At 38.6% G+C, this 27,836-nt stretch overlaps 1 protein-coding gene across 1 annotated transcript in view; it reads right to left on the bottom strand.

Annotated features, from left to right (window-relative positions):
• The window catches only part of GRIN2B (glutamate ionotropic receptor NMDA type subunit 2B), a 400,440-nt gene that overhangs the window by 266,762 nt on the left and 105,842 nt on the right, over positions 1 to 27,836 (bottom strand). Inside the window, exon 3 of the mRNA XM_046655975.1 lies at positions 12,144 to 12,572. Within this exon, the coding sequence (XP_046511931.1) occupies positions 12,144 to 12,554 (411 nt within the window). The 5' untranslated portion in view covers positions 12,555 to 12,572. The remainder of the gene's footprint in view (positions 1 to 12,143; positions 12,573 to 27,836) is intronic.

Genomic DNA, 27,836 nt, shown 5'->3' with positions numbered 1-27,836 from the left:
GGCTAAGTCAAGTTATATCACTCCCTTCTTACATCCTCTAGAATGAAGTGAAAAATATGCAACTCTTTGTGCTAAGACTCTCAGGCCCTAACATGGTCCACTCCCAGAGTGCCTTTCAACCTTGCTTTCTACCACTGTTCCCACTGTCCACCACCTTTCAACTCTACTGACCTTCCTGCTACTCATCAAAAAAACAAACAAACAACAAGAAATATGGCCTCACTTCAAGGCCTTCACACCTGCTGTTCTCGCTGCGAAAATGCTGCTCCTCAATTCTTCATGCGTCTTAATCCTTGTCAGACAAATCTCTAGTGCTACCTCCTATGAGACCTTCCCTGACAACCCTAAAATAGCCCATGATACCCTTTTCCTATTCTTTTTCATTAAAACATCTACCACTACCTACAATACAGTCCTTCCTCCTCATCTGCAGGTTCTGCATCCACAGATTCAACCAACTGCAGATCAAAAGGCCTACAATGTTTGTGTCTGTACTGACCATGTACAGACTTTTTTCTTGTCATTATTCTCTAAACAATACAGTATAACAACTATTTACACAGCATTTACTTTGTATTAGGTATTGTAAGTAATCTAGACGTGATTTAAAGTACATGGGAGGACGCGTGCAGGTTATATGCAAATACTACACCATTTTATATACAGGACTTGAGCAGCCACAAATTTTGGTATCCACAAGGGGTCCTGGAACCAACCCCTATGGATACCAAAAGGACGACTGTAAGATTGTTTACTTTATGTGTTTAATTATGTGTTTGTTTACTGTCAGTCAATGTCTCTCTTATTGACTGTTATCTCCAGGATCTTAAACAGTTCCTGACACCCAGCAGATACTTAATAAATATTTTTTGAATGAATGAATAAGTAAATGAGAAAGGATGTTGTTTGCTAAGGGAAATTTCAAAATCTCTTGCTACTGCCTTTGGAAATTTAATTGCATTGATTAAATTTAGTTGGTGATATCTTGCTGATTAGCATGTCATATGAATTGCCTAAGTTTATCAAAACTTTAAAAAAGTGTTTATTTCTTTCTGCTTCTCTTTCAAAAGAGTGCTAATAAAGTAAAGATTATCACTGGCACCCAACTGCTTTGCATGAGAAAAGCTTTTCTCTGCAACCTCAGACTGCACCCCTAACTTGAGGCAGCCCTTTTGCCATGTCTGACAGCTGGAAACAGAGTGGACATGAAAGTTATAACTCGAGGTGTGAGTGCCAGGTTGTTGATTGCTGCTATCTGGCAGATGTGAACAAGGCAAGGGTGATGGAGATAGCAGCCTAGAGAGAGATAAGGAATGCATTTGCCAGTAACCAGAGAGTAATCCTATCATCCATTTTCATTTGGGTTAAAATACTTTTCTCTTAAGTGCAATTGACATCTGCTGCACTGAAATAATTAATTGTTCCATACATTTAATAAATATATATTAAGGGCTTACTATGTGCTAAGCCATATGTTAAGCGCTACAGATATAAAAATGAAAAAGACATAGTCCCTGTCCTTATGAAGCTTGTAGTCTAGCAGGACAGACAGCTAATTAAAAAAAAAAAAACTATTACGATTATCACCATTGCAATTAGGACTATGAAAAGTATGGAACAAAAGGAAACACAGGGAAAAAACTCAGGCATTGTGATTTGAAGGCAGAGAAGGAAAATCTGAAAGCATGAGGACTTTGGATGGGGAGGGCAGCCCAAGGTGAGACGCACCATCCTGGGCACTGGGAAGGAGAAAGATACCAGCCACCTCATTTGAAAACACACCCCCACATGCACACAAAACAAAGAAGCAAAAATAAAAACAAGGAGAGAAGAGTGCAGAGAGGGAAGTATCAGGGCTAAAAGACAAACTTCACTGCCCCATAGTTCGGCCGAGAGGCCCAGCAGTGGAACAGTTGAACAGAAGGCTGACCCTTCACCCTTTCAGCATTGTCCCAGGCCCAGGGTGGTCCAGAATGTCAGATCACCGCCTTTGGATAGAGCTCCCAAAGTGCATGCCCACTTAGCACAGATCTAGGTGAGCTCTATAGATCATACTGCTGATGGCTTTTTCTGTTTACATCACCCTCCTTACTCATTCACTTATTCTATGGAGGCTTACTGAATACCTCTCACAGACTCATACTTACTGATTCCCACTATTTGCCAGGCCCTTTCTAAGCACTTTTAACAACTTTACTTAATAATCTTGAGAAATAGGGTCTATTTTTATCACCATTTTATAGATGAGGAATCCAAGGCTCAGAGAAGTTAAGCAATTTGCTGAAGGTCACACAGTAAATGGTGGAGCCAGGAAACAACCGAGGTAGTGAGATTCCAGAGTTTCCCCTCTTAACTATGGTGTGTGTTACTTTCCTAGAGCTGCCATAGCAAATTATCACATACTTGGTAGCTTAAAACAACAGACATTTATATTCTCACAGCTCTGGAGGCCAAAAGCCTGAAATCAAGGTGTCGGCAGTGTCACATTCACTCTGAAGGCTCTAGGGGAGAATCTTCCTTTGCCTCTTCCAGCTTCTGGTAGCTTCCTTGGCTTGTTGGCTAAATAACTCCAGCCTCTGCCTCCCTTTAAAGGCCTTCTCCTTTATGTCTATGTCTTTGCCTTTTCTATCTCTCATGAGGACATTTTTCTTTAGGTTTAGGGCCCAATGGACTAATCCAAGATGATCTCATCATGAGATCCTCAACTTAATTACATCTACAAAAGCCCTTTTTCCAAATCAGGTCATAGTCACAAGCTCCAGGAGTTGGGACATGGACATATATTTTTGGGGAGCCACCATTCAACCCATTACAGTGTGTGTATAGAGTGTACAGTGTAATAAGTGTTAATCTTGTAATAAAAGTTAGTTGTTACTATGCACCAGACACTATGGCATGTGCTGGGAATACAAAAATTAGTAAAGCATGGCCCTGGCTCACAATGAGCCCGTTATACAGCAAGTGAGACAGACAGGTAAATAAGATGAGTTACAATAAGAGCATAAATAGGGAACAAGGGGAGTGCAAAAAAAAAGAAACAGTAAATTCTGTGAGGATGACAGTCAGAAAAGGGTTCACAGAAGAAGTTCTATGACTTTTGAAGAGTGAGTAGGTGTTTCCGGGTGGACAAGGAAGAGGATATTCTAAGGAAACGAGGTAGCACACACAAAGGAGCAGAGATGTAAACAGCCAAGACCATTCAGGGAGCTGTAAATAATTTATTGTGGCCTGACATTACTGTTCAAGGGCAGGGAGGTTACGAGAAAATCTTGGAAGGGCGGCCTGGGATCACATCAAAGAAGATGTCGTATTCCGAGCTGTGGGAAGCCAACGCAGTTTTAAGTGAAAGCGTAACTATCAGATTTGAGTCTCTAAAAAATTACACAGGTAAGCTACCATATGGTGATGTAAATAAGAGAGAAGGAGTGCCAGCACTGAGGCCATCATAGTGCATGGAGGGGAAGGGACTGGTAAGAAGGCTTCTCTACTGTTTGTGTAACTGTTGTGAAGGGAAGGAAGTGGTCTGGGTTAATTTCTGGACTGAATAACTACTCCCTTCTTAGAACTCCCTCTTGGTATATATGATGACTCTCTTTCCTTGTTTTTCTTGTTCTCCTCTTATCTCTCTAATAATTTTCTCAGCTCCTTTATCATCTCCACCTCTGACCATTCCTCAAATGATGGTGCACCCTAAAGTTCTACCCTTGACACTCTTCTTTCCTCATTCCACTTATTCATTCTGAGCCATCTCATTTACTCTGCTGGTGTCAACTACCCTCTCCTTGTCAATGAGGCTCACATCTGTATTTCCAGCCCAAATCACTCTCTTTACCTCAAGTTCCAAATCCAACTGCTTACTAGACATTTCCATTTATATGACCCACCCATGTTTTAAAGTCTACTCATTCTCATTCCCACTGTCACCAAATCTGACAAATCTAATTAGTCTTGTCATCATAACTTTTGTAATAGCACTAAAAGGGTCAACAGAGTTCAGTGCTGCAGAAGGTCAAGAACAACTTGAAAACTCCGTTGGATTTGGCATTTTGTAGTAAGTGACAGATGAGAAAGTGAAAACAGCAATTTTAGACTGCCCTTTAAAGAGCTGAACTGTGAAAAGAAGGAGAGAGGGAAGAAGAACCAGAGCAAAGGAAAGCCTTTATGTTTGTTTATTTACTCATGTACATCTACTCTCATATACTAACATGAGAGGGACTTGAGCGTGTTCAATGAAAGTAAAATTGATATTTGGGGTAAGACTATTCTTGACTGTTGGGTACTATCATATATATTGCAGGACACTTAACATGCCTGGTCTCCAGGTTCTAACTGCCAGTAGCACACAGACATACATACACAAACACACCACTCCCCCCCAGTCATTATGACATCCAAACCACCGCCCCAATACATTTCCAAACATCTCCTGAGGAACACTAAGCTAGAGAAAAGATGCCAACAGGGAGGAATAAGTTGATAATCAAGGAAAAAAGGAAATAACTGATGAGCAAGGTCCTAGTTCCAGAGGACATGTGAGAAGATTGGGCACAAAAGCAGAGTCTGGTGCGAAACAGGAGAAATGACAGATGAGAGACGTTGGGCTTTAGAATCACAGGAACACTGGTTGAATTCCCAGGTTGTCACTTACTCCCTTTGATAGACACTTTTGACTAACCCCAAAGCTGTTCCCAACCCCGCCCCCTTGCCACCTCCATCAGAAAGCCTCACAACCCCCACCGGGTTGGCCATGTGACATTATTTGGGCTCGTGAGATCAAGGATATGGGGCAGACTTTTCCTGATCTAATACCCACCTCCTGCCTCTTCCTTATGTGAGTAGAAGCATGATGCCTAGAGCTAGGGTAGCCTCCTCGCAACCATGACAAAAATGCCAAGAGAATCCCAGAGGTCAGCCCTGACATCCCTGCATCACTGAACCACCCCCAGCAGTCCCTGTCTCCAGGAACTTTGTCCCGAGACTCCAATAAACACCTATTTGTTGAAGCCACTGTAAGCGAATCATTACCTAAAGGTTTGGGCAAAAGAGTTAACTTCTCTGATCTACAATTTCCTCATCTGTAAAATGCAGACAAAATACATGCCTCATAAATTCAATGAAAGAATTAAATGAAATAACATACATAAGCTCATATAAGGTGACTATCTCAGAGGTTGACAAAAGTAAATATCAGTCAACGTTAGTTCTTTCTCCTTGTAACCTCATAACAACCCATGATAATTTGGGTGTTCTTTGTCCCTGTAAAATAGAATTGTAGCAATAAATTGTTTTTGTCCCCAGAAAAATAAAATAAAACTAGCCTTAATGTTACTTTCTTGATTGCTGGATCCTTTTAAACCACAAAATCAAAATATAATTTTGAATAAAATATAGATCTAATGACTAAGAATGAGGCAAAAAGACAAAATCACAGAAGTCTCAAAAAGAAGAATGAAAATATTTTCTTGGTGTAGAAGTCATAATCTAAGGAGTTTTTCAGCAATAACAGAGTAATATATCAAAAATTGGCTGGCAAAATTAGTAAATTAAGTACTCCTCTCTATCTATGACATATTACTACTTCCCACCTGGTATCTTTATTATTTCCCTATCTAATAATTCACTTTTTCTCATATATCAACACTTCCAAATCAATGAGTGACCTTGAATTCAAACACTATTTTAGTCTGCTGTGCTTTCTTTCTTAACGTTCTTGACTTATCTTCACTGCTTATACCCTATGTGTATTAGTTTATTGAAATCACTGTATGTCTCTGCTTCGAAAATCTTGATAAGTTCTGATCATGTCACAGTCAGTAATTGCATCACCATAGAGGGGGAATCTACTGAACTGCTGCTTATTCACCAGGCTTAAAATGAAGGGTAGTAACATCCCAAGCTCTTCTCTTTCAGTTAACAGGAAAACTTTAGGATCCCATTTTCACCAAATAATTTAGGTAAGATCTGGTATACGAAAATACAAGATAGTATATACTGAGGGCCTATTGTTTTCCAAGCAGTGGGTACATTGCTTCATAAGGCTCAATGCTCACTCAGAACTAGGTGTTATTTTTGTCCCCTTTTTACAAATGGAAATTTTGAGGCTCAGAGAGTTTAAAGAGCACAACTAAGGTCACACGGCTGAGAATGCACTCCAGAGGCTGCATTCTCTCCATGTTCTGACACTGCCTTCTTATAGACACAACATCACTTTCTTGGAGTATGGATAAGAAGTGATGGCTCGTGTGTTACTTTCTAGCACCAAGCACCTCAATTTCTGTGAATGCCTAAAGCAATTTCTGCGGCCTCAGTTTTCCCAAGCATTAAAACTGCACCCGAACTTCAAGTGGCCAGTCTCTTGAAAGCAAATCCTAGGTCCAACTTGAAATGAGAGAACATGCTGGCCAACATGAAACACATTCCACAGAAGCAGGTGGCAAGACTGGAATCCAGACACACAGACAGACTTTAGAGGTGCGTCACTGCGAAGTCTATAGTGTCTTAGAGAGAACTGCCCACCCATCGTCCCTCAAAGCATAGTTCAAGCAAGTGGAGAAAATAGGAGAAGAGGAACTGACCTCAAGGCAGGCAATTCTATCCTAGCTTTTTCCTGACTTCCTCAGTGTGTGGACTGAGGGAGTTTTAAATTCAACCAAAAAAGTTTGAAAGTCAAACATACTTGGATTCAGATCCCAGTACCACTATTTTTCTAGGTATGTCACTTTGGCTACAGTACACAAACTCTCTCTGATCTAGTTTCCACATCAAGTGAAAAGAAATACTACTACTTATCTCATAGGATTGCCTAAGAATTAAAATGATCATTAACATCATTCTGCAACAAAGCTGGCATACTATATTAGCTTCTTCCCTCTGACCTTTCCCACCTCTATGTCTTAACTCTGCTCATCCAAGAAATGCTATAAAACCACAGTTTGCTCTTGACGTATTCTGTCCCAAGGAATGCCATATGACTGACAACTAAAAGCAAGGTAAAAAACTAAAAGACACTAAAATTAGGGAAGAAGCACAGAGTACAGTATGAGTAATATAGCCCTCTTGGCTTCAAGATTATGTTGAATATGGAATCCCACATGAGCGATTGAAAGGCAAGCCTATTTACAGTGTCACATACCACTGCTGGGTCAGCCACTCTCTCCAAACACATTGCCATTAGGTGTGTGTGTGGGAGGGGGCATAGCGAGTAGTGGGGAGAGCAAGAAAAGAAAGGACCAAAGAAGAGCAGGGAGTATCTTCCTAGCCCCAGCTGGATTCCAAAATGTGGCTCTCTGCACAGAAAATGAGTGCTATTCAAAGCATCAATTCTCAACTAAGCAATTCAGAAAGGAAAGAATCATAGCAACAGACTCCAGAGTAAGAATATTTCCGCATGTCCTTTAACAAGGAACAATATATGGAATATGGCGTATGTTTTAGTTATTGTACTTCACTCTGATCAATTTCCAGACCCTGACCCTTCACGTAGCATACCCTTTCTCTTCCATTCTTGCAGCATTAAAGACTAAATCTTGCATCATCTCACCCGATCCTACTCTCACTTTCATTTTCTGTTTTCCTTCCTACCTCCTGCCTAAGCCATTTTCATTGGTCCTAATGCTAGTGACAAAATAGTTGTCAATAAGTCTGTCATTCTCTATCACCACTCTTTACTTAATTTTATCTTCAAAATTTCGTAAAGTGGGTAGAGCAGAAAACAAAATTCAAATCCTATAAACTGTAAACTGAATATCACGTAGCTTAAGTGATTTCTTTGCCCAAATTTCCAAAGCTGCTCATGAGAATGGAAACTAAAACTCAGGCCTAATTCTTAGTTCAGGGCTTTGTGAGGCAGAACTGTATAAACAGAAAGCACAAGCTTCAAAACATGTACTTCTGGGATTTGAATCCCAGTCCCATTGCTCATAGGCTATGATATCCTGGATTAGTTATTTTACCTCTCTGAGCTAAAATCTGAAAACCCAAGAAAGATTTCAGCAAATCATCAGAGAAACCTCCTGGAAAGAAATGGAAATACGTCTAGTTCATTATTTAGATTCAGATGGGCATCCTAAATCCAGTATTTCGGGAAGAATAAAAGCAATTATAACAAGGCAAAACAAAACAGACTCTTTATACTCAAGTGGGGATTGCCAAACATCACCTTATACATTTTTAAATGTTCTCCGTTACTATTCTAAACACTCTTTTGTTACAAGTGCCTGGCAGTTCTTTCCTCGTTAGAGCTCTTCTATAACTGAACATGCCCTTTTTGCCTATGGCATGGCTACACTGCTGAAGAGCCTCAGCTTCCATGGTGGGGCAAGACCAAGGCTCCCATCCCACACTTCAAGGTCCTCCTCAGACTTTCACCTGAGCCCTCTTCTTGTTTGGTCTCCAGTTCAGAAGTGTCTCTACAATTGGGCATGACACTATTCAATTCCAATTCCTTCTCTGTATCTTGAAACCTCTCCCTTCAAATTGCTCCACATCACCCTCAGCTTAGCCTACTGAATGCTATGCTGGACACTTAGGGAAGCATTTGCTATGTAATATCTCATTTAATCTTCGACATTCTATAACAGATATATTATCACCTCCGTTATATAGACAAGGAAACCAAAGTTTAGAGTAAGTGGTTGGTAAGTAGTCCAGATTCCCACATCTAGGAAATGATGGTTAAAACCAGATCTGACTCCAAATTGTGAACTTTTAACAGCTCTACTCTACCAGTTCCTATGCTTCTTTCTACCATGGCATAAGGTGCACTTCCTCACTGGAAAAGTAGAGCACTAATTAATGTTTGTACTGATTAATTAGTATATGCAAAAAAAAAGTGAGCACAAGTTAGTTGACTAGATGCTAAACTTGTGTCTCTACTTTTGTCGAAAATCTTTATAACTGTGCTTTCTTCTATCACAAACTCCTTGAATCAGGGACTTTATTCCTGTAATACAATCCTCCACAAGGACACTTAATAAGTGGGTTTTATTTGAAACAAACTAACAAAAAAAAGAACCTAAGTTAAAATGGAGAGGTAATTACCCATCTCCTAGAAGAGGGAAGCAAAATGGAAGACTTATTTATCATCCTTCAGATGGTAAATATACCTTGAAGACTATCCCTTTAACATAGAGCAGTTTTATTTCTTAGATTTTCTGCTTCAGTTCTACTTTCAAATGTTTTGTCCTATTGCCCCATAGTTGATTCATAGTTGTCAAACTCTGTGTCCTCATTCCATGTTTGTAAAATATGTTGATGATACTTAAAAATAAACTTCTATTTTGAAAAATGGTCTTAGAATTAGAGGTGTTTTATTTCTGAAACTTGCCCCAAAAGTTTATTTCTCTGAGATCTGGGGGATTCTTTTTACTTGCCTTCATGCAAATCCTTTAAGCCTGTGAAGGTCCCTCTGCACAGCTCCCAGGAACCTTGGTGCTGCTGCCCTCTCAGTCCTGGTGGGTCCTGCTACACCCTCCTTTGCAACCACCAGCTGCCCATTCAGGCATTTAACCCCTGGTGGCTGAGCTTCCATGTTATCAGGACCTCCTTCTTTCTTCCTTTTCTTCCTCTTACCTACCTTTTGAAAACTTATCTTTTTCACTCCAAAAGTCAGTTAAATACTGTTTAGGCTATTTTAGGAAATTGCCTAAAAATCATTGCCCACCTCCTTTTTTTGATGGAGAGAGAAAAGAAAAGATGGAATATTTGGGTGTGGTTGCAATGGGGGAGGATGGGGCTAAGTGGAAAGAGACCAGAGAAGAATCTCATTACAATGACCTAAAAGAATCCACCTCACTGGCTTAATCCTCTCTGTTACCCCTAGAAGCAGTAACCAATGGACTCTCTATGGAATCATGCTACACCGAGAGATACATCATTTTGTATCCTCATTAATTCTCTCCTCTAGTCAGATTCCAGTATTACCATTATGAATCAATTGATGGATTACTTTTAGTCAGATAACCTCCATCCCAATGCTATATAACAGAGAAGAAAGTAAAGAATAGGAAGGTATGTGAGACCTTAACCAGCCTCTCCACTTTCTTGAGAGGCAAGAGAGTGCATGGCCTTTGGAATCAGCAACCAATGTTCAAATCCTGGCTGCCACTTACTAGCTACATCATTTTGGATATGTTATTTAATGTCTCTGAGGCTCAGTTTCCTCATCTGTCAAATGGAAACGAATATTACTACTGAGCTCACTGGATTGTTAAAAGTACTAAAGATAATGAGTGCAAAGCACTATGTCCCCAGCCTATGATAAACACTCTAAAGCACCTAGAATACATCGGTGAACCAAAGGGCCCAGGCTCTCCACATGGTGTGCATCTTACTTCATATTATTATATTGTTATTACGCATTTGTAAGATAGACAACAGAGAAGCAACCAACCAGTTTAGACAATAACCTTTTAAACTGGGGAGAGGCAGTGAGGGGAGGGAGCGGTGGATCTGAAATAACACGGTTGCATGACAGCTCACATAAGCAAAAAAAAAAAAGATTGTCACCTGTCTTGCTCTCAAAATAAGTACGTACTTATTTATGATTCAAAAATTTGGCTCATCCATCTTGGCATTCTTTCAGTGCCATATTGTGCCCTCAAACTCCCACTGCTAAAATATAATATAATTTGCTAAGGACAATGATGTTAAAAAAAATCTACCTGAAGCAAAAACTCAATGGGTTTTGCCACAGTCTATATTTTCCATTTCCCTTAAGTTTATCCCACTTCCCTTAGCATGGGCTTCTCATGCCAGCATTTGTTTTCTAACATCTTTACCCACGCCCATGTGAATGGGACAATATCTTTCTCATATGCTACTGAAGTTCCTCCACTTAGCACTTTCCACTTGACCTTTCCTAGATTGAATAGAGGAAGCTCCAAAACAGATGCTAGCCATTTCTGACTGCTGCCAACAGATGGCGACAGTGATCATGCAAGGTTATTTCACTGGGTTAAGCCCTGCACTGTGCTGGTTCTCAGCTGGCCACTTAGCAGGCTTGTGGTGTCTGTGCTAGGTTTTGAAGTGTTTACAAACATCATTAACCCCAAGGCATGTCTTTTAAGTAGAAAACTAAAGCTGTTTTTAAAGTGATGTTAACAAGTATAAGATGACAATGCAAAGGTGCAAACTATTTTAAAAACCCAAAGTTATAAAAAAACAATAAATATTGCACTTGGGGTGAAATGAATCATCCTAAGATATGAATGACTGCAAAGGACAATACATATGTGAGAAATGCTGTATGTACACAAAAATCAATAATCAGTAAAGCAAGGGAAAATAACTGAACAAGTGAAAATGTAAAACAAAACATAACCACAAACAAAACACTTTTTCTGCAGTTAGAGAATAAGCCTCAATGTCAGATGATATTAATATAGGAGACACTAGGATTTATTTTAGACTTTAAAGCAGTGGTCCTTAGCCTTAACTGCACACTAGAATCATTTAGGGAGCTTTTCAAAATCCAGAAACCCAGGCCAATAACCAGAATCTTTGAGGGTGGGACACAGGCACTGGCGGTGTTGAAAACTCTTCAGGTGATTCCAGTAGGCAACCAAGGTTAAGAACCATTACCTTCAAATCTATGCATGGGGAAAACGCAGCTGCTACTGGTTCTATGGATTAAAATCCACTCAAAGTGCAGATCAACGTGTGATGAGCCTAGACACCTTAGCAAGAAATACTTCTCCATAACATCTGTATCTTCAAGGAGAGAAATTATGTGCCTCAAGGGATTTTTCTTTTTATATTCTTGAAACTGGTATGGCAGGGAGAACAAGTATTACCAAGGAAAAATATAGCACACCTTATTTTAAAGTTGTGAAGGAGCTATGTATACACACATTGGAAGAAAATCTATCACAGAACTACAGCTCCAATATCTCCTACTCATTTCAGTGAATCCATATACCAACAAATGGACACACAAATCTGTTCAAAACTACAGGAGCTTCTAGATACCAGCATCTTTCCTCCATTTTCACCTCTAAGCAATCAGACTAATTCCTGGTCTCATTACACTCAGTGCATTCTGGTTACCTTCCATCTTTCATAATCAAGTTTTGCATTAAAACAAATGCATCATTTAGTTCTCAATACAAATCTCCCAGGCTCTTCTTACTGTAGCCCCCTTTTACCTTATCTGCCATTATCATAGAGGAGCCCCCATGGATGCCCAGGATGGGAGTGAGAGTCTGGGCTGAAATGAAGTCAAGGATCTGGGCGATGGCTTCCTGGTCTGTGTCATCAGCAAACACCACCCCCTGGATCTTCCGGTCAGACATGAGATCACAGATGCGAGTGATAATGCTCTTTGGGTCAGTCTCGTTCATGGCTACCAGCTCCACACGGGGCACCACAGTGAGATGGTGGAAGTCATCTTTCTCGTGGGCATCCTTGATGGCCACCTCGTCTGAAGTGCCCACGAGGATGACAGCAATGCCAATGCTGGGAGGGCTCTTCTGGGAACGAGCTCTGCTGCCTGACACGGCCAGGACAGCCAACACCAGCCAGAACTTGGGAGAACAGCACTCTGCTCGGGGCTTCATCTTCAACTCGTCGACTCCCTGGAAACACAAAGACAGAGTGGTTAAATCAACACCCACACTACATGACCTGTCTTTGAAGAGGCTGGTACTGCCAAGTCAAGGGCCTTATCTCCTTTTCTTGATTATCAAACCCAACTTCCATCTTCTAGCCTACTCTCATATCTCTCACGTTGGCTCAGCAGAGTGAGATAAAAAAAAACTTTCAAAAGCATCAGAAATCCTTGAGCAAGATAATAAAAGATGCTATTGGTATAGCCATCAGCAGCAAACAGACAGAGACAAATGAGGCAAAGCGGATGCAAGTGGTCCAGGCAGTCATGCCAAGGGCATAAACGCAGAAGTCTCCAAGAAGGGGTCTTACTGTTGCTGTGTGATCCCTGGCACTCCTGTCACAACCCATCCTAGTCTGCTCTTTGGCCAATGGAATGGCAGTGGCCAGGCAAAGTGAGCAGCAAAATGGGCTCAGGAGAGGTTAGCCACAAAACATGGTCTGGATAAGCTGGATAGAGGGAGCTGCAGATACATAAGCCCCACATTCTTGCTGCCTTTACTTCATGTTCACCCCAAAGAGGACAAGAGCCTGAAAATTCTTCAGCAACCCTTTTAGTATCTGGCTCTTACTACCAAGTCAAAAAAACAACCAATATGTGGGCGTACTTTTAAAAACATCTCCATCGATCCTTACAATAAGCCAACAGGGGGAAAAATAAGAAAGATATTACCATCCCCATTTTATAGATGTTGAAGCTAAGGCTCAAAGAAGCTAAGAAGTCCAAAACCATCAACCAATTAAGTGAAACGAATGTAAACCCAGATCTTCTGACTTCTAGGCCAATTTACATTCCACTGCATTACACCGTGCATGCCTCTTACGTCACCAACTATTGCAAGGAATAGTTTTATTCTGATATGTTTATGCATCAAAGTATAGCAATTTGGACAAATACCATTAATATCTGCAGTAATGTTAGAGTCACCTTTGAAAAATTTTCCTTGACATCCTACAGCAGTGACTTCCCTGAAATGACTGACTCCATGGTTACATACAACTCACTACCTTTAGCTACGACAAACTCATGCCTTTTTACTTCCACAAATGCCCCTAAATCTTATACTATGAACCAGACTGAGGACACAGCTCTCTATAGAGTTTGGTCATTTCTCTTTACATTTCTCACCATTCTCAAAGAGCTCTTCTTATTTAAAAAGAACTGGTTCTGCTTATGTTGCTTTGATTTGTTTTAAATAATCATTTACTGTACATCTGCCATGTGCTGTGTGCTGTATTGGGCATTTCCTCCTATGCAATATCTTTGGTCCTCATAGAAACCCTATAAATTAGTCATCTTATTTCCCTTCTCAAATGAAGAAACTAAAGCTCAAAACAGTGATATAATTTTCCCAAGGTCAATGATATTATAATACCAGCCTGCCAATACACAAACATAGCATTTTTATACTCCAAGGAAATATTCTACAAACTGTACCCAAAACTAGAACCAGGAATTCTCATTTTTCTACAAAGAGAGAGAGTGTAATCAAGGATGAAAATGCAGCTTATTATCTCCAGCTTGATTGGAAAAAAAGGTAACATACTAGGCAGCCAAAAACTTTGAGAGTTTAGCTAACACAAGAAAACAATAATAATGAGGGCATTGAATAAAGAAAGATAAGGAAGCATTCAGGCTGAGCAGACCGACTGCAAAGGGCATTAATGATTTGGGAGCAAGATGTGGGGACATTTTGTGGCTGAAGAAGCACAAAATCCAATCCAGTTCTTGGCAGAAAACATTTTGGAACTCTTGCTGCGGTAGTCATCCTTCCACACTGCCAAGAAAGAGACCTGTATCGATTGCCTTGTCTATCTCTTGCGAATAAGACGAGTAGCTCAGTGGTTCATGGCTGAGCAAAGTTCACTCTTGACAGTTTTCTGGTCTCCGTGTCTCTGTGGAAACAGAGAATGACTATACAAGCCCTGGAAACCCATGCTGATGAACTGTACCCAATCTATCAGGAGAGCCAGGGCCTGAATTCCTCCTCCTAGAGCTTAAAGTAAAGCAGCACTACATAGAGTTGAACAGCACTGAATATTTAGAGGAAGACAAATTGGTTTAGCATCTCAAAGAGCTGTTGGCAAAATAACAACAACAACAACAATAATAATAATCTGTTCACTTTCAAGGGCTAGTTCTCAAGAAAAACCAAAAGATTTAGAATTTGGGAAAATTAGCAGCTAACCTCATTCCAACGAGATTCTAATCCTACAGTTACCAGTCATTAAATCAGATTCCTTCACACTGAAAAGTGGTCCACTCTGCCACAACAGTTTATTAACTTTAATGCACTCTACACTCTCCCACTTTGATGTTTTATTTTCTCTCTTTAAAATATCTCTTGTGTTCCTCTATTTCTTCTTACACAATATATTATACTTTGTTAAGCAATGGCTAGTTGTGACTCTCAAAGAATAGAATCTGGTTTTACTGAGCGTCTCTTTTATACTCAGAATAGAGCAAAGCACTTTAAAAGCAACACATTATGGGAGATACCAGTAACAGAGGGACTGTGAGACAAAGAAGCTGCTTTGAATACAAACTCAATTTCACACATTAGAAGGGGGTTAGTTGAAAGTAAGCATGTAGTCCAAGATAAGCAAACTGGTTTTGCTTCCTTCCACGGACAGACCATGTGTTAGTCTTGATGCACCTGCCCTGTGAAGCTTTGCCCTCTTTTCTCCACTGCACTTTACCCTCCCCCGGTAGAACTGAGTACTGTTTCCGTTTAGCTCTCACCAAAGCCTACATGTGTCTACCAAATACCTGTAACAGTTTACTATAGTTATATGATCATGTGCCTGCCTATCTTAACTACTTGATAATCTCCTTGTGGACAGGGACCTTTTCAGTTCAGCAAGCATTTATTGAGCTTTCTAGCAAGCACTGTTCTTGGTGTAAGGATACAACAGACATAGGCTCTAATCTCCAGGACGACAGTCTAGTAGAAGACACAGCCCCACAAAGAAGACCCTGTCTCATTTCTGTTTCCATTCTTGGGGTCTAGCAGGGCCTCATATACAATAGGGAAGGACTCCATAATGGTAGCCATTGAGTTTCTACCACTACAAAATTGTCAATATTTAACCCTTTTTACCTATAACAGTAGCCTATTTTATATATTATATATTTATAACAACATTTTACCTATAACCTTTCATATGCCAGACACTATTATTGCCAGGTAATTTTCATATAGTGTTAAATCATACATAAACATTACGTCATAATTTTTCCCTATATTACAAACAAGGAAATCGATCTTTTGAGAGGAAAAGTACATGACCAAAATCACACAGCTAATAAGGGATGGCATCAAGTTTCAAATCAAGTTTGTCTGTCCCTAAAACCCTTGCTCTCTCTATTCTGCTGCCTCTCGATATAATATGAGTATATGAATGAATAAATGAACGAAATAACCAACCAAAAACAAACTGTGTCCTAATACTAGTCCCACGTTAACTAAGTGCCTAGGGATGGGCAAGTTACCTAATCACTGTCTCTATATCCTCATCAGTAAAATCAGGATAACATATCCAACCTACATACCCGAAAGAGTTTATGTGAGGATCAAACAACAAGATGGAAGTGCTTTGAAGAATATAAAATATTGTACAGATGCAAAGGATGTTACATTTAAGCATCCATAGAAGTTGTCCAAGGAGCCTAGCTATTTATTAAAGCACAAAGTCAGCATGTGGGAGGTAGAAGTGAAAGGCAGAGAAAGAGAATGGCAGACTGAGGGTCTGAGGGGAATGTTAAGGGAAGTCTCACAATGGGCAAGAGATATTAGGTCCATAACAGTTATAACTCTGTAGAGAAGATGTCATATAAGGGTGTCAGGGTAGCAGCAAACTCCACTGACAGTTTACCAGTCATGTAGCAGAATTCAAGAGTCATTCAGGCCAGGGTTGGTATGGGAATCAGTGGAGCTCAGCATCCCCAAATCATGCTATGAATTCAGGCACCAGGGTACACAAGCAGAACCAACAACAAAGCAACAGGATTAGGGGGTCAACTGTTCGCCTCCTGGCCCTCTGCCTCCTTGAAGCTTGAACTGAATGGCACCCAGATCTACAGCAAGCAGAAGACCACAGCAGCCTATGTTCATGCCTACAACTGCAGGGTAACTATAGCAGGAACCACTTTACTCTTTGCTCAGAGTAGACTCCAAGGGAAGACACATCTGAGTGAGAAGGTGGGCCAATCTTGTCCTCAGTGAAAACTGGGCAACCACAACAGGAAGGGTAAAATGTGATTTAATAGATGATTAAGTCAAATTTTCCAAGAACCATCCTTTAATATAGTCAGGACACTCTTTGGAGTGACCTAGTTATGGAGACAGTGGTTAGAATATGATGGGTAGGGAATAAAAGAAGATTAAAAGTGCCAGAACCATGCATCAGGTCCTTTTTCCCAAGCTACCAATAAAGACAGAAAGCTAGGATACACAGGCCTTAAAATTTGTCAGAGAGTGTGGGGAAACAAGGGATCTCATGTGGTATAAGTCAAGTGCAGTACAAATAAGTATAACCTTTTTTGGAGATCAGTAAGGGAATATCTATCAAAATTTTAGTAACAAGACAAAATAAACTTCAACATGAAAACATCAAAAGTGACAATGAGAGATGTCACCTACTAGTACCAAGAAGATATAATAATCATGAACATATATGAATCCAAAAATATAGGCTTAACATGTATAAAGCAATAACTAAGATTACTCTTGGGAGAAACAATAAATCCAATGGACAAAATATAAACAAAGACATAAACAATCAAAAAATAAAGCATAAATAATAAGCTTGAACTAGTTGAGATATCTAGAAATACATATACGACAGAGAACATATATTCTTTTCAGTACATGGAAAACATTCAATCTAAAAAAATGCTTCAATAAATTCCAAAAAATTAATATGAAACAATTGCCATTTTTCTATATGTGATTAAACTACAAATAAATTTTTTTAGTAGCTAAAAAATGTCACATATCCAAAATTTTTTAAAACTTACTATTAAAAATAACTAAGGTTATTAACACCAATGGATAGATCATCCAGACGGAAAGTCAACACGGAAATTAAAGAATTAAATGAAAAATTAGACCAGCTGGACTTAATAGATATATATAGAACACTCCATCCAAAAACAGCAAGTTACACATGCTTCTCAAGTACACAGGGAACATTCTCAAGGATAGACTATATCTTGGGAAACAAAGCAAGCCTCAACAAATTCAAGAGGGTTGAAATAATAGCAAGCATCTTTTCTGATCATAATGCTATGAAACTACAAATCAACTACAAGAATAAAGCTGGGAAAGAGGCAAAAATGTGGACACTAAACAACATGCTACTGAACAAACAATGGATTATTGAAGAAATTAAAGAAGAAATCAAATATTACCTGGAGATGAGTGAAAATGAAAACATGCCATACCAACTCATTTGGGACGCAGCAAAAGCAGTCCTAAGGGGGAAATTCATTGCAATACAGGCTCATCTCAATAAACAAGAGAAACCTCAGATGAGCAATCTCAAATGACACCTAACAGAATTAGAAAAAGAAGAACAAAGCCTAAAGTCAGCAGAAGGAGGGAAATAATAAAAATTAGAGCAGAAATAAATGAAATTGAAACAAAAAAGACAGGAGAAAGGATCAATGACACAAAGAGTTGGTTCTTTGAAAAAAAAAACAAATTGACAAACCCTTAGCCAGACTCACTAAGAAAAAAAGACAGAAGACTCAAATAAATAAAATTAGAAATGAGAGAGGAGAAATCACAATGGATACCACAGAAATACAAAAGACCATAAGAGAATACTATGAAAAACTATATGCCAACGAACTGGACAACCTAGAAGAAATGGATAAATTCTTAGACTCTTACAACCTCCCAAAACTGAAGCAGGAAGAAAGAGAGAATCTGAATAAACCAATCACAAGTAAAGAAATTGAAAGAGTAATCAAAGACCTCCCCAAAAATAAAAGTCCAGGACCATACGACTTCTCTGGAGAATTCTACCAAACATTCAAAGAAGATTTAATACCTATCCTTCTCAAATTATTCCAGAAAATTGAGTAAGATGGAGCACTTCCTAACACATTCTATGAAGCCAACATTGCCCTGATCCCAAAACCTGACAAGGACAACACAAAGAAGGAAAACTACAGACCAATATCACTGATGAACATAGATGCAAAAATCCTCAACAAAATTTTGGCAAACTGAATACAGCAATACATTAAAAAGATTATACACCATGATCAAGTGGGATTTCTACCAGGGACACAGGGGTGGTTCAACATCCACAAGTCAATCAACGTGATACAATACATTAACAAAAGGAGAAACAAAAACCATCATGATTATCTCAATAGATGCAGAGAAGGCATTCAACAAGATCCAACACCCATTTATGATAAAAACTCTCAATAAAATGGGTATAGAAGGAAAGTACCTCAAAGTAATAAAAGCCATATATGACAAACCTACAGCCAACATCATACTCAATGGGCAAAAACTGAAAGCCATCCCTCTGAGAACAGGAACAAGAAAAGGGTGTCCACTCTCACCACTCTTATTCAACATAGTACTGGAGGTTTTGGCCAGAGCAATTTGGCAGGAAAAAGGAATCCAAATAGGCAATGAAGAAGTGAAACTCTCGCTGTTTGCAGATGACATGATCTTATATATAGAAAACCTCAAAGAATCCATTGGAAAACAATTAGAAATAATCAACAAGTACAGCAAAGATGTAGGGTATAAAACCAACATTTCTAAATCAGTAGCATTTCTATACTCTAACAACAAACTAACAGAAAAAGAACTCAAGAACATAATACCATTCACAATTGCAACAAAAAGAATAAAATACCTTGGGGTAAATTTAACCAAGGAAGTGAAAGACGTATACAATGAAAACTACAAGACTTTCCTGAAAGAAATGGATGACAACATAAAGAGATGGAAAGACGTTCCATGCACATGGATTGGAAGAATAAACATAGTTAAAGTGTCCATTCTACCTAAAGCAATCTACAGATTCAATGCTATCCCACTCAGAATCCCAATGACATTCTTTACAGAAATAGAACAAAGAATCCTAAAATTCATATGGGGCAACAAAAGACCCCGAATTGCTACAGCAATCCTGAGAAAAAAGAACAAAGCTGCAGGCATCACAATCTCTGACTTCAAAACATACTACAAAGCTACAGTAATCCAAACAGCATGGTACTGGTACAAAAACAGGTGCATAGATCAATGGAACAGAATTGAAAGCCCAGAAATAAAACCACACATCTATGGACAGCTAATCTTCGACAAAGGAGCTGAGGGCATACAATGGAGAAAAGAAAGTCTCTTCAACAAATGGTGCTGGGAAAACTGGACAGCCACATGTAAAAGAATGAAAATTGACCATTCTTTCTCACCATTCACAAAAATAAACTCAAAATGGATCAAAGACCTAAAGATTAGACCTGAAACAATAAGTCTTCTAGAAGAAAACATAGGCAGCACACTCTTTGACATCAGTATCAAACGGATCTTTTCAGACACCATATCTCCTCAGATGAGGGAAACAATAGAAAGAATAAACAAATGGGACTTCATCAGACTAAAGAGCTTCTTCAAGGCAAGGGAAAACAGGATTGAAAGAAAAAACAACCCACTAGTTGGGAAAAAATATTTACAAGTTATATATCCGTCAAAGGGTTAATCTCCATAATATATAAAGAACTCACACAGCTCAAAAACAAAAAAATCAAACAACCCAATCAAAAAATGGGCAGGGGACATGATCAGACATTTCTCCAAAGAAGATATACGGATAGCCAATAGACACATGAAAAGATGCTCATCATCACTAATCATCAGGGAAATGCAAATCAAAATTATACTATGATATCACCTTACACCTGTTAGAATGGCAAAAATAACTAAAACAAAAAGTGACAAATGTTGGAGAGGTTGTGGAGAAAAAGTAACTATCATACACTGTTGGTGGGAATGAAAACTGGTGCAACCACTATGGAAAACAGTATGGAGATTCCTAAAAAAATTAAAAATAGAAAGACCATATGACCCAGCCATTCCACTACTGGGTATCTATCCAAAGAACTTGAAATCAGCAATTCCAAAGTCCCATGCACCCCTATGTTCATCACAGCATTATTTACAATAGCCAAAATGTGGAAGCAACCTAAGTGCCCATCAACAAATGATTGGATAAAGAAGATGCGGTATATATATACAATGGAATACTATTCAGCCATAAAAAAGGATAAAATAGCCCCATTCACAACAACATGGATGGACCTTGAGGATATTATGTTAAGTGAAATAAGCCAGATAGAGAAAGACGAGCTCTGTATGACACCACTCATAGGTGGAAGTTAAATATATAGACAAAGAGAACTGACTGGTGGTTACCAGGGGAAATGGGGGGTGGGGGGAGGGCACACAGGGTGAAGTGGTGCAGCTACAACATGACTGACAATAATGTACAACTGAAATTCTACAGGGTGTAAACTATCATAATCTTAAGAAAAAGTTAAAAACAATGTAAAAAAAAATAGCTAAGTTAGGGGCTGGCCTGGTGGCATAGTGGTTAAGTTCATGCACTCTGTTTTGGCAGCCCAGGGTTCATGGGTTCAGATCCCATGTGTGGACCTATGCACCACTTATCAAGCCATGCTGTGGCAGGCATCCTATATATAAAATAGAGGAAGATGGGCACAGATGTTAGCTCAGGGCCAATCTTCCTCACGCAAAAAGAGAATAAAAACAACCCTAAGGTTAAGAAGGAAATTATAGGAGAAACTAAGAAATCCTTTGAACAGAATGACAATGAAAATATTAAATATTAGGGGCCAGCCCCATGGCATTGTGGTTAAGTTCAGTGCTCTCTGCTTTGGCAGCCTGGGTTCACAGACCTACACCGTTCGTCAGCCCTGCTGTGGCAGGCATCCCACGTGCTAAATAGAGGAGGACTGGCACAGATGTTAGCTCAGGGCTAATCTTCCTCAAACAACAACAAAGAGGTAGATTGGCAACAGATGTTAGCTCAGGGTGAATCTTCCTCAGCAAAAAAAATATATATATATATATATATAGAAAGAAGAAAATATTAAATATCAAAATTTCTAGAGCATGACTAAAACAGTTCAGAGAAAAACCTATACCTTTAAATTTACTTATAAGAAAATGAAAATTCATTGTAATTAAATTTTTACTTATTGAACAATTAACAGTCAACCCTAAGAAGGAATAAATAATAAAGATAAGGGCGGAAATTAATTAAACAGAAAGCAAAGAAAAGAGCAAAAACAAAACCAAAAGCTGATCCTTTAAAAGGCCACAATAGAAAAAGTTCTGAAAGACCAGTTGAGGAAAAACTAGAGAAAATACAAATGAAATTGATAATGGAAATGGAAAATAACATATATAATAGAATTTTTTTTTCTGCTTTATCTCCCCAAACCCCCCCGTACATAGTTGTATATCTTAGTTGCAGGTCCTTCTAGTTGTGGGATGTGGGACGCCACCTCAACGTGGCCTGAAAAGCAGTGCCATGTCCGCACCCAGGATCTGAACCCTGGACCGCCGCAGCAGAGCATGAGAACTTAACCACTGGGCCACGGAGCCGGCCCTTAGAAATTTTTAAATAATAAAAGAATATTATGAAAACTTTCTTTTAAAATTTAATGTAAAAATACTTAATAAAAAAAGCAAAAAGAGGTTCAAAAGAATGTAGAAATTTTGAATATAATAATAACCATTAAAGAAAATAAAATGGTTATCAAAGGCCTCCAATTCTAATCCACCAAAACAACCCCATCACCCCACCTCATCTTTGCCAAAAGAAAAGTAAAACAGGTACCCATGGTTTTATAGATGAGGTCTATCAAACTTTTTGTGTTTGTGAGGAAGATTGGCCCTGAGCTAACATCTGTTGCCAATCTTCCCCTTCTTGCTTGAGGAAGATTGTCACTGAGCTAACATCTGTGCATATCTTCCTCTGTTTTATGTGGGATGCCGCCACAGCATGGCTTGATGAGTGGTGCTAGGTCTGCACCTGGGATCCAAACCTGCAAACCCCGGGCCGCCAAAACTGAGTGCCTGAGCTTAACCACTACGCCACCAGGGCAGCCACTTCATCAAACTTTTAAGGAAGAAATGAGCCTTGTTCATACAAGTTGAAAAAAACAGAAAAATAAGGACAGTTTAATACTAAATCCAGATAATTATAGTACAAGAAAAGATGATCATAGGTCTCTTTCACTTATAAACATAACGGTAAAAAAAAAAATCCTAAACAAAATATTAGCTAACCAAAACAAATGGTATATTTTAAAAATAATAATAATCATAATCAATTGTGGCTTATACCAGGAATGCAAGGATGGCTTAACTTCAGAATAGAAATCAAATTAATTCACCACAGTAACGTGGTGAATTTACATTAATATCAAAAAAATGAAGAAAACATTTGATTAAGGGAAACATCTATTTATGATATAAATGTTAGAATATGTTTTTTTAAAAAACTCTTTGATAATAGGAAAGGAAGGAAACCATCAGTCTTTACCTAGTAATAGTATATAACAAAAACTCTTGATTACATTCTTTTTGACATGGAGAAAAAGGCAAGGTTAGTGCTAGCACTGTTACTAGAGATTCCGGTAAATAAAATAAGTCAAGAAAACAAAAGTTTTAGAAAAGGGAAGGAAAGAGAAAAACTAGTATTATATGGATAATATGGTTATCTACATAGTGAATCCAACAGAATTTTAAAACTATTAATTTTAATATGGGTAGAGCAAGATTGCTAGATAAATGATACTCTTAGAAAACATCAACAGCTCTCTTTTAACCAACTAGAACATATAATAGCCATAATAGCAAAAGCAACTATAAGTTATTTAGGAATTAACAAAGAATACCCAAGACCTCTGCAGATAAAATTTGAAACTCCATTAAAGGATATGAAAGTAGACCTGAACAATGTAATCATGTACCACTTTCATGAATGAGATAACAGTATTTTAGAGAGTCCTATTTTCTCCAAAAATAATCTATAATTTCAAGGCAACTCCTACCAAAAAAACAGTAGGATCTTTTAAGGAACTGTATTAACTTATTCTAAAATGTATATAGAAGAATAAAGTTACATAAAAACTAATTAATTAATCAAGACATCCTTATCTGAACCAATAACAAAAGTGTGCCATGAACTGAGAAGTACGATTAACTCAACTGTGCAAAACAGATCCAAAATAAAAATTTTTTTAACTATTTTTAAAAGTTTTAAGTTCCAAGTCAATTTTGGGTTTTAATATACTTTCTAAATTCAAATTTATAGGAGGAGAGCAAATGTTCAACCAAAGAGGTGAATTTGATTCAGAATACTTAGCTTAGGCAATAAATGTGCTCACCAACCATCTGAAGCAGAAAGTATGAGTATCACAGATGCCAAACATCTACTATTCTAATGCCATTCTGAAGTACAAGACCAATATCTATTTCTAGCAAATGAAATACAACACCATCTATATATTCAGGCATTTGGAAACCCAATTTCAACCCTCCAAATGAATTTAGGGTCTGCTAAACATCACCTAAACATCATCTAAATCTGTAGAAATAACATACAAAAGGCATCAACCTTTGATTTCAGTTGACTTAGAACCTAAAACTTCTCTCTGCATTGTTATTCTCCTCTTTATCCCACTATTACCACCATCCATTACTCTTTCAGAGCTCCTGAGCTCCCTTGTCCCTGTTCTTTCTTCAGAAAGGAACAAGGTAAGAAATCCTGATAGTCTGGGAGGGTGGGTGCAGGTGCTGGGATTGTGTGCCTATGAAACCAGTGCCAAAAGAAAAGTCTACCTGGACATCCTACAAACGTGCCAAATCCATTCTTAATGTAGTGACCTATATGACAATAAAGAGCATTCCTTGGTCCTGATGGGGTATTTACTTATCTAAATACAGTCCTGTGCGGAGCCAACCCCAAATCCATTTCAACATACTATAACCACAACGAGTAATGTAAATAGAAAATCAGAGAAAACAGAGCCTTAGTTAAGTTACTTCTGAGAAAGCGTTTGATCAGAAACCAGGATAGATAGGAGGGAGGGACAAGATACAGGTAAAAAATATGCAAATCCTGAGCCAGCAGATGAACCATCAAGTCCTCCTACACAATGCAGGTAAGGATGCCCTTCCAAAGACCACCAGTCCCTTAGACCCCTATGAGAAGATGGCCTCATCACTGCAAAGGACTAATGCAGCACTGAATTCCTTGGCAGAGATATTTTCTTTCCTAGGACTTCCACTGAATAAGTGCCTTCTTGTTCTTATTTGGTCTAAGCAAACCTACCACCTGAGCTCCTTCATTGTTCTATAACACTTTCAGTGGCTAAATCCAGACTTTTCTATTTGACCTGTTCTTTCCTGCTGTATGCACAAAGCAGAAGTATCACTTCTACTGTCACTCAAGTGCTTGACATAAGTGTTGTACAGATAACTAATAAAGAATTATAAGTCACTTTACATGTGTGCATTTTAACAGAAATTTGTAACACAAACATAGATGATTATCTGTACTCTCACCAGCAACAGCCACTGACTTTTTTTTCTTTAATATTCTGCAAGAGTGGACACCAAAATTGGTCAAAGTTTCTCTTCTAACATCTGCATACGGTTCTTAATTATAATCAATTTATATGCCTCCAAGGACAGTGTGGGAAGCCCTGATGAAATCCAAACCTTTTGAAACCTAATTCTGATTATTACCATTTGGCATCAGATTAGGGCAATTGCATGTATTGGTTTAGCAGCAAAATAGCATTTTCAAGTGTTAATAAAAATTATTGGCTTGTCACTGACTATTAAGAGGGGGGATGAGCAGTGAAAATGGGTGACAGATGATAAAAAAAAAAAAGAAGCAGCAGCACAGAAACAGGGCAACAGGAAAATCTCAACTGGGAAGGAGGTCAAAGGAACAGATTGGGAGGGCAACAGTGAGCCAGAGATGGGGCAGGAACCACCAAACCCATAGGCATCTACCCAGAAACATTCATGTTCTGAGCTGAAGATAAGCAGCCTGTGCTAAAATAGATCTAAAATTTAGACGTTGGAAAAGGCCATTTACAAGTCCCACAAGATGATCTGCTCCTACTGCCTAAGTATATTCCAAGCCACTGAAACACTCAACAAAATCTCTTCTGCAAACCCTAGTTCCACCCAGCAATAATAATCGTTCTGTGTTGTGGTGGAGAGAGCAAAGCTTCTGAGTGGTGAACACGTGTTTTACATTTACTCTTAACTTGCTGTAGGATCTTGGATCAGTTTCTTTACCTCTCTGACCCTCAGCCCCCTCATCTGTAAAACATGAGATGACTGCTTTCTCAGGATTACTGTGAAGACTGACTCATTTAACAAATGTTTATTGAATGTCTTCCATGTGCCAGGGATTGTGCTAGGAGATGAGATCCAAGACTGAAATGGTCACCAATCTACAAAGACCCTTTAGTCTAGTGGCCAGGACAGACAAACAAACAGGAAATTACAGCACAATCTGTAAGCGTTGTAGTAGAGCATGCCCAGTATGCCACAGGAGGCCACCTAATCCTGCCTGGGAGATCAGGAGAGTAACAAGCTAAGTACCAACAGATGAGCAGGAAAGAGTAATGAAAACAATAGATAGAAATTGCAAAAATAATAAAATATTATTTAGAAGGGTATTATGATACAGTAAAGAAAGCAAGGACCTAGAAGTCAAAAGATCTAGAATTGAAACTTGGCTTTGACACTTACTTCCCTTGGCAGGAGGGGAAGCAATAACTTAAATTACCTGAATCTCACTTTCTTCATTATAAAATGGGGGTTATTATCCTCACCTCACAGAGTTGTTGTGAATATTAAACAATTTACTTGAAAGCATCTAGCAAATAGCAGGTACCTGATATTTATTCACTGAATGTGAATATACTCTGTTCAGAGGCAGATAAGGAGCTTCTTTTGCCTGGAATTACTTAGAAAAGAGTCAAAGAACTTCTTCCCTCCCACCTCCCTCCCCAGCTTTAGTACAGTTTCTTCTGACCTTAGAAATAGGTTGTTTTAAAAAGTTAGTCTATAAGTAACAACCTGATATCCAACAAAAGCAATATTTAAAATAGATTTTAAATCTTTGAGCCAGCCAGCATCTATTCCCCCCCTCCTAAATAGCCACGAAATCTTGTACAAAGTAATATGAAAACTTCACCTACATCAAGAGTCATTTATTATCTTTGCTCACCAACAGTGATTCTCCCTGCATGGAGAATAGGAAAGGAGAACCCAACTCTCACTACTTTGGCTAGTAAGATAGCTTTTCTTGCAAACCCTAAAGAAGTGAGGGCAAGGATTACATCTGTCTTCCTTATCTATCTCCAGTACTTAGCATAGTGTGTGGCATATGGTAGGTGCTCAACAAACATCTGTTGATGACATTTATGAATGAACCAATGAATAAAAATTTAAGAACAGCAGTAATAAGTTACCTTTCTCCATCTCCACTGACAAATAAATAAAGACACTGTTCTAGGTCCTTCACTCTCCAAGGGTTATAACATGAGGGGAAATACCATAAATACCAATACCATTTCCAACTTTTTGATATTATGTAGGGATCATTCCTAGGTTAATGTTGTTAGTTAATAATTGCCTATGTATCTGGGTGTTTATTTGCAAGTGTACATAAATGTGTCAATCAACACCCATACGAGTGATATATGTATATGTGTACAAATTAGCCCTCTTTCCCTCGGTCTCTGAGTTCTAAGATGGTTCTGCTGATGAAGCATGGCACCCAAACATGATTCAGACTTCACTTTGGAGCCTACATTTACAACAAGACTCTGAGGCCATTAAAGACCTCAAAGAGAGCACAGTTGCAAAGCCAGAATAAAGAGCGAACAAAAGCTACACCATTTGAGCTGGCTGGTTATCCTTAAAATAAAATGTCATCTTTATTATTGCCATCAATACAAATACTTGTATGTATATAACCACACAAGGATAACCACACAATCAATCATAACTAATACCAAATTCACTTAAACCCCTATAACATCATATGTGAAATCAAGCAGCTACTCAGAGAATTAATCATAAACTGAAACTATCTCTCTAATTTCACTTGCCCTTCCTGCTCTCTCTCCCTTTCCTCTCAAA

Source organism: Equus quagga, chromosome 1 (genome assembly GCF_021613505.1).
Source record: "Equus quagga isolate Etosha38 chromosome 1, UCLA_HA_Equagga_1.0, whole genome shotgun sequence".
NCBI lineage: Eukaryota > Metazoa > Chordata > Mammalia > Perissodactyla > Equidae > Equus > Equus quagga.
The sequence above is the reverse complement of the archived record's forward strand: the minus strand, read 5'-3'. Positions and strand labels throughout refer to the sequence as shown.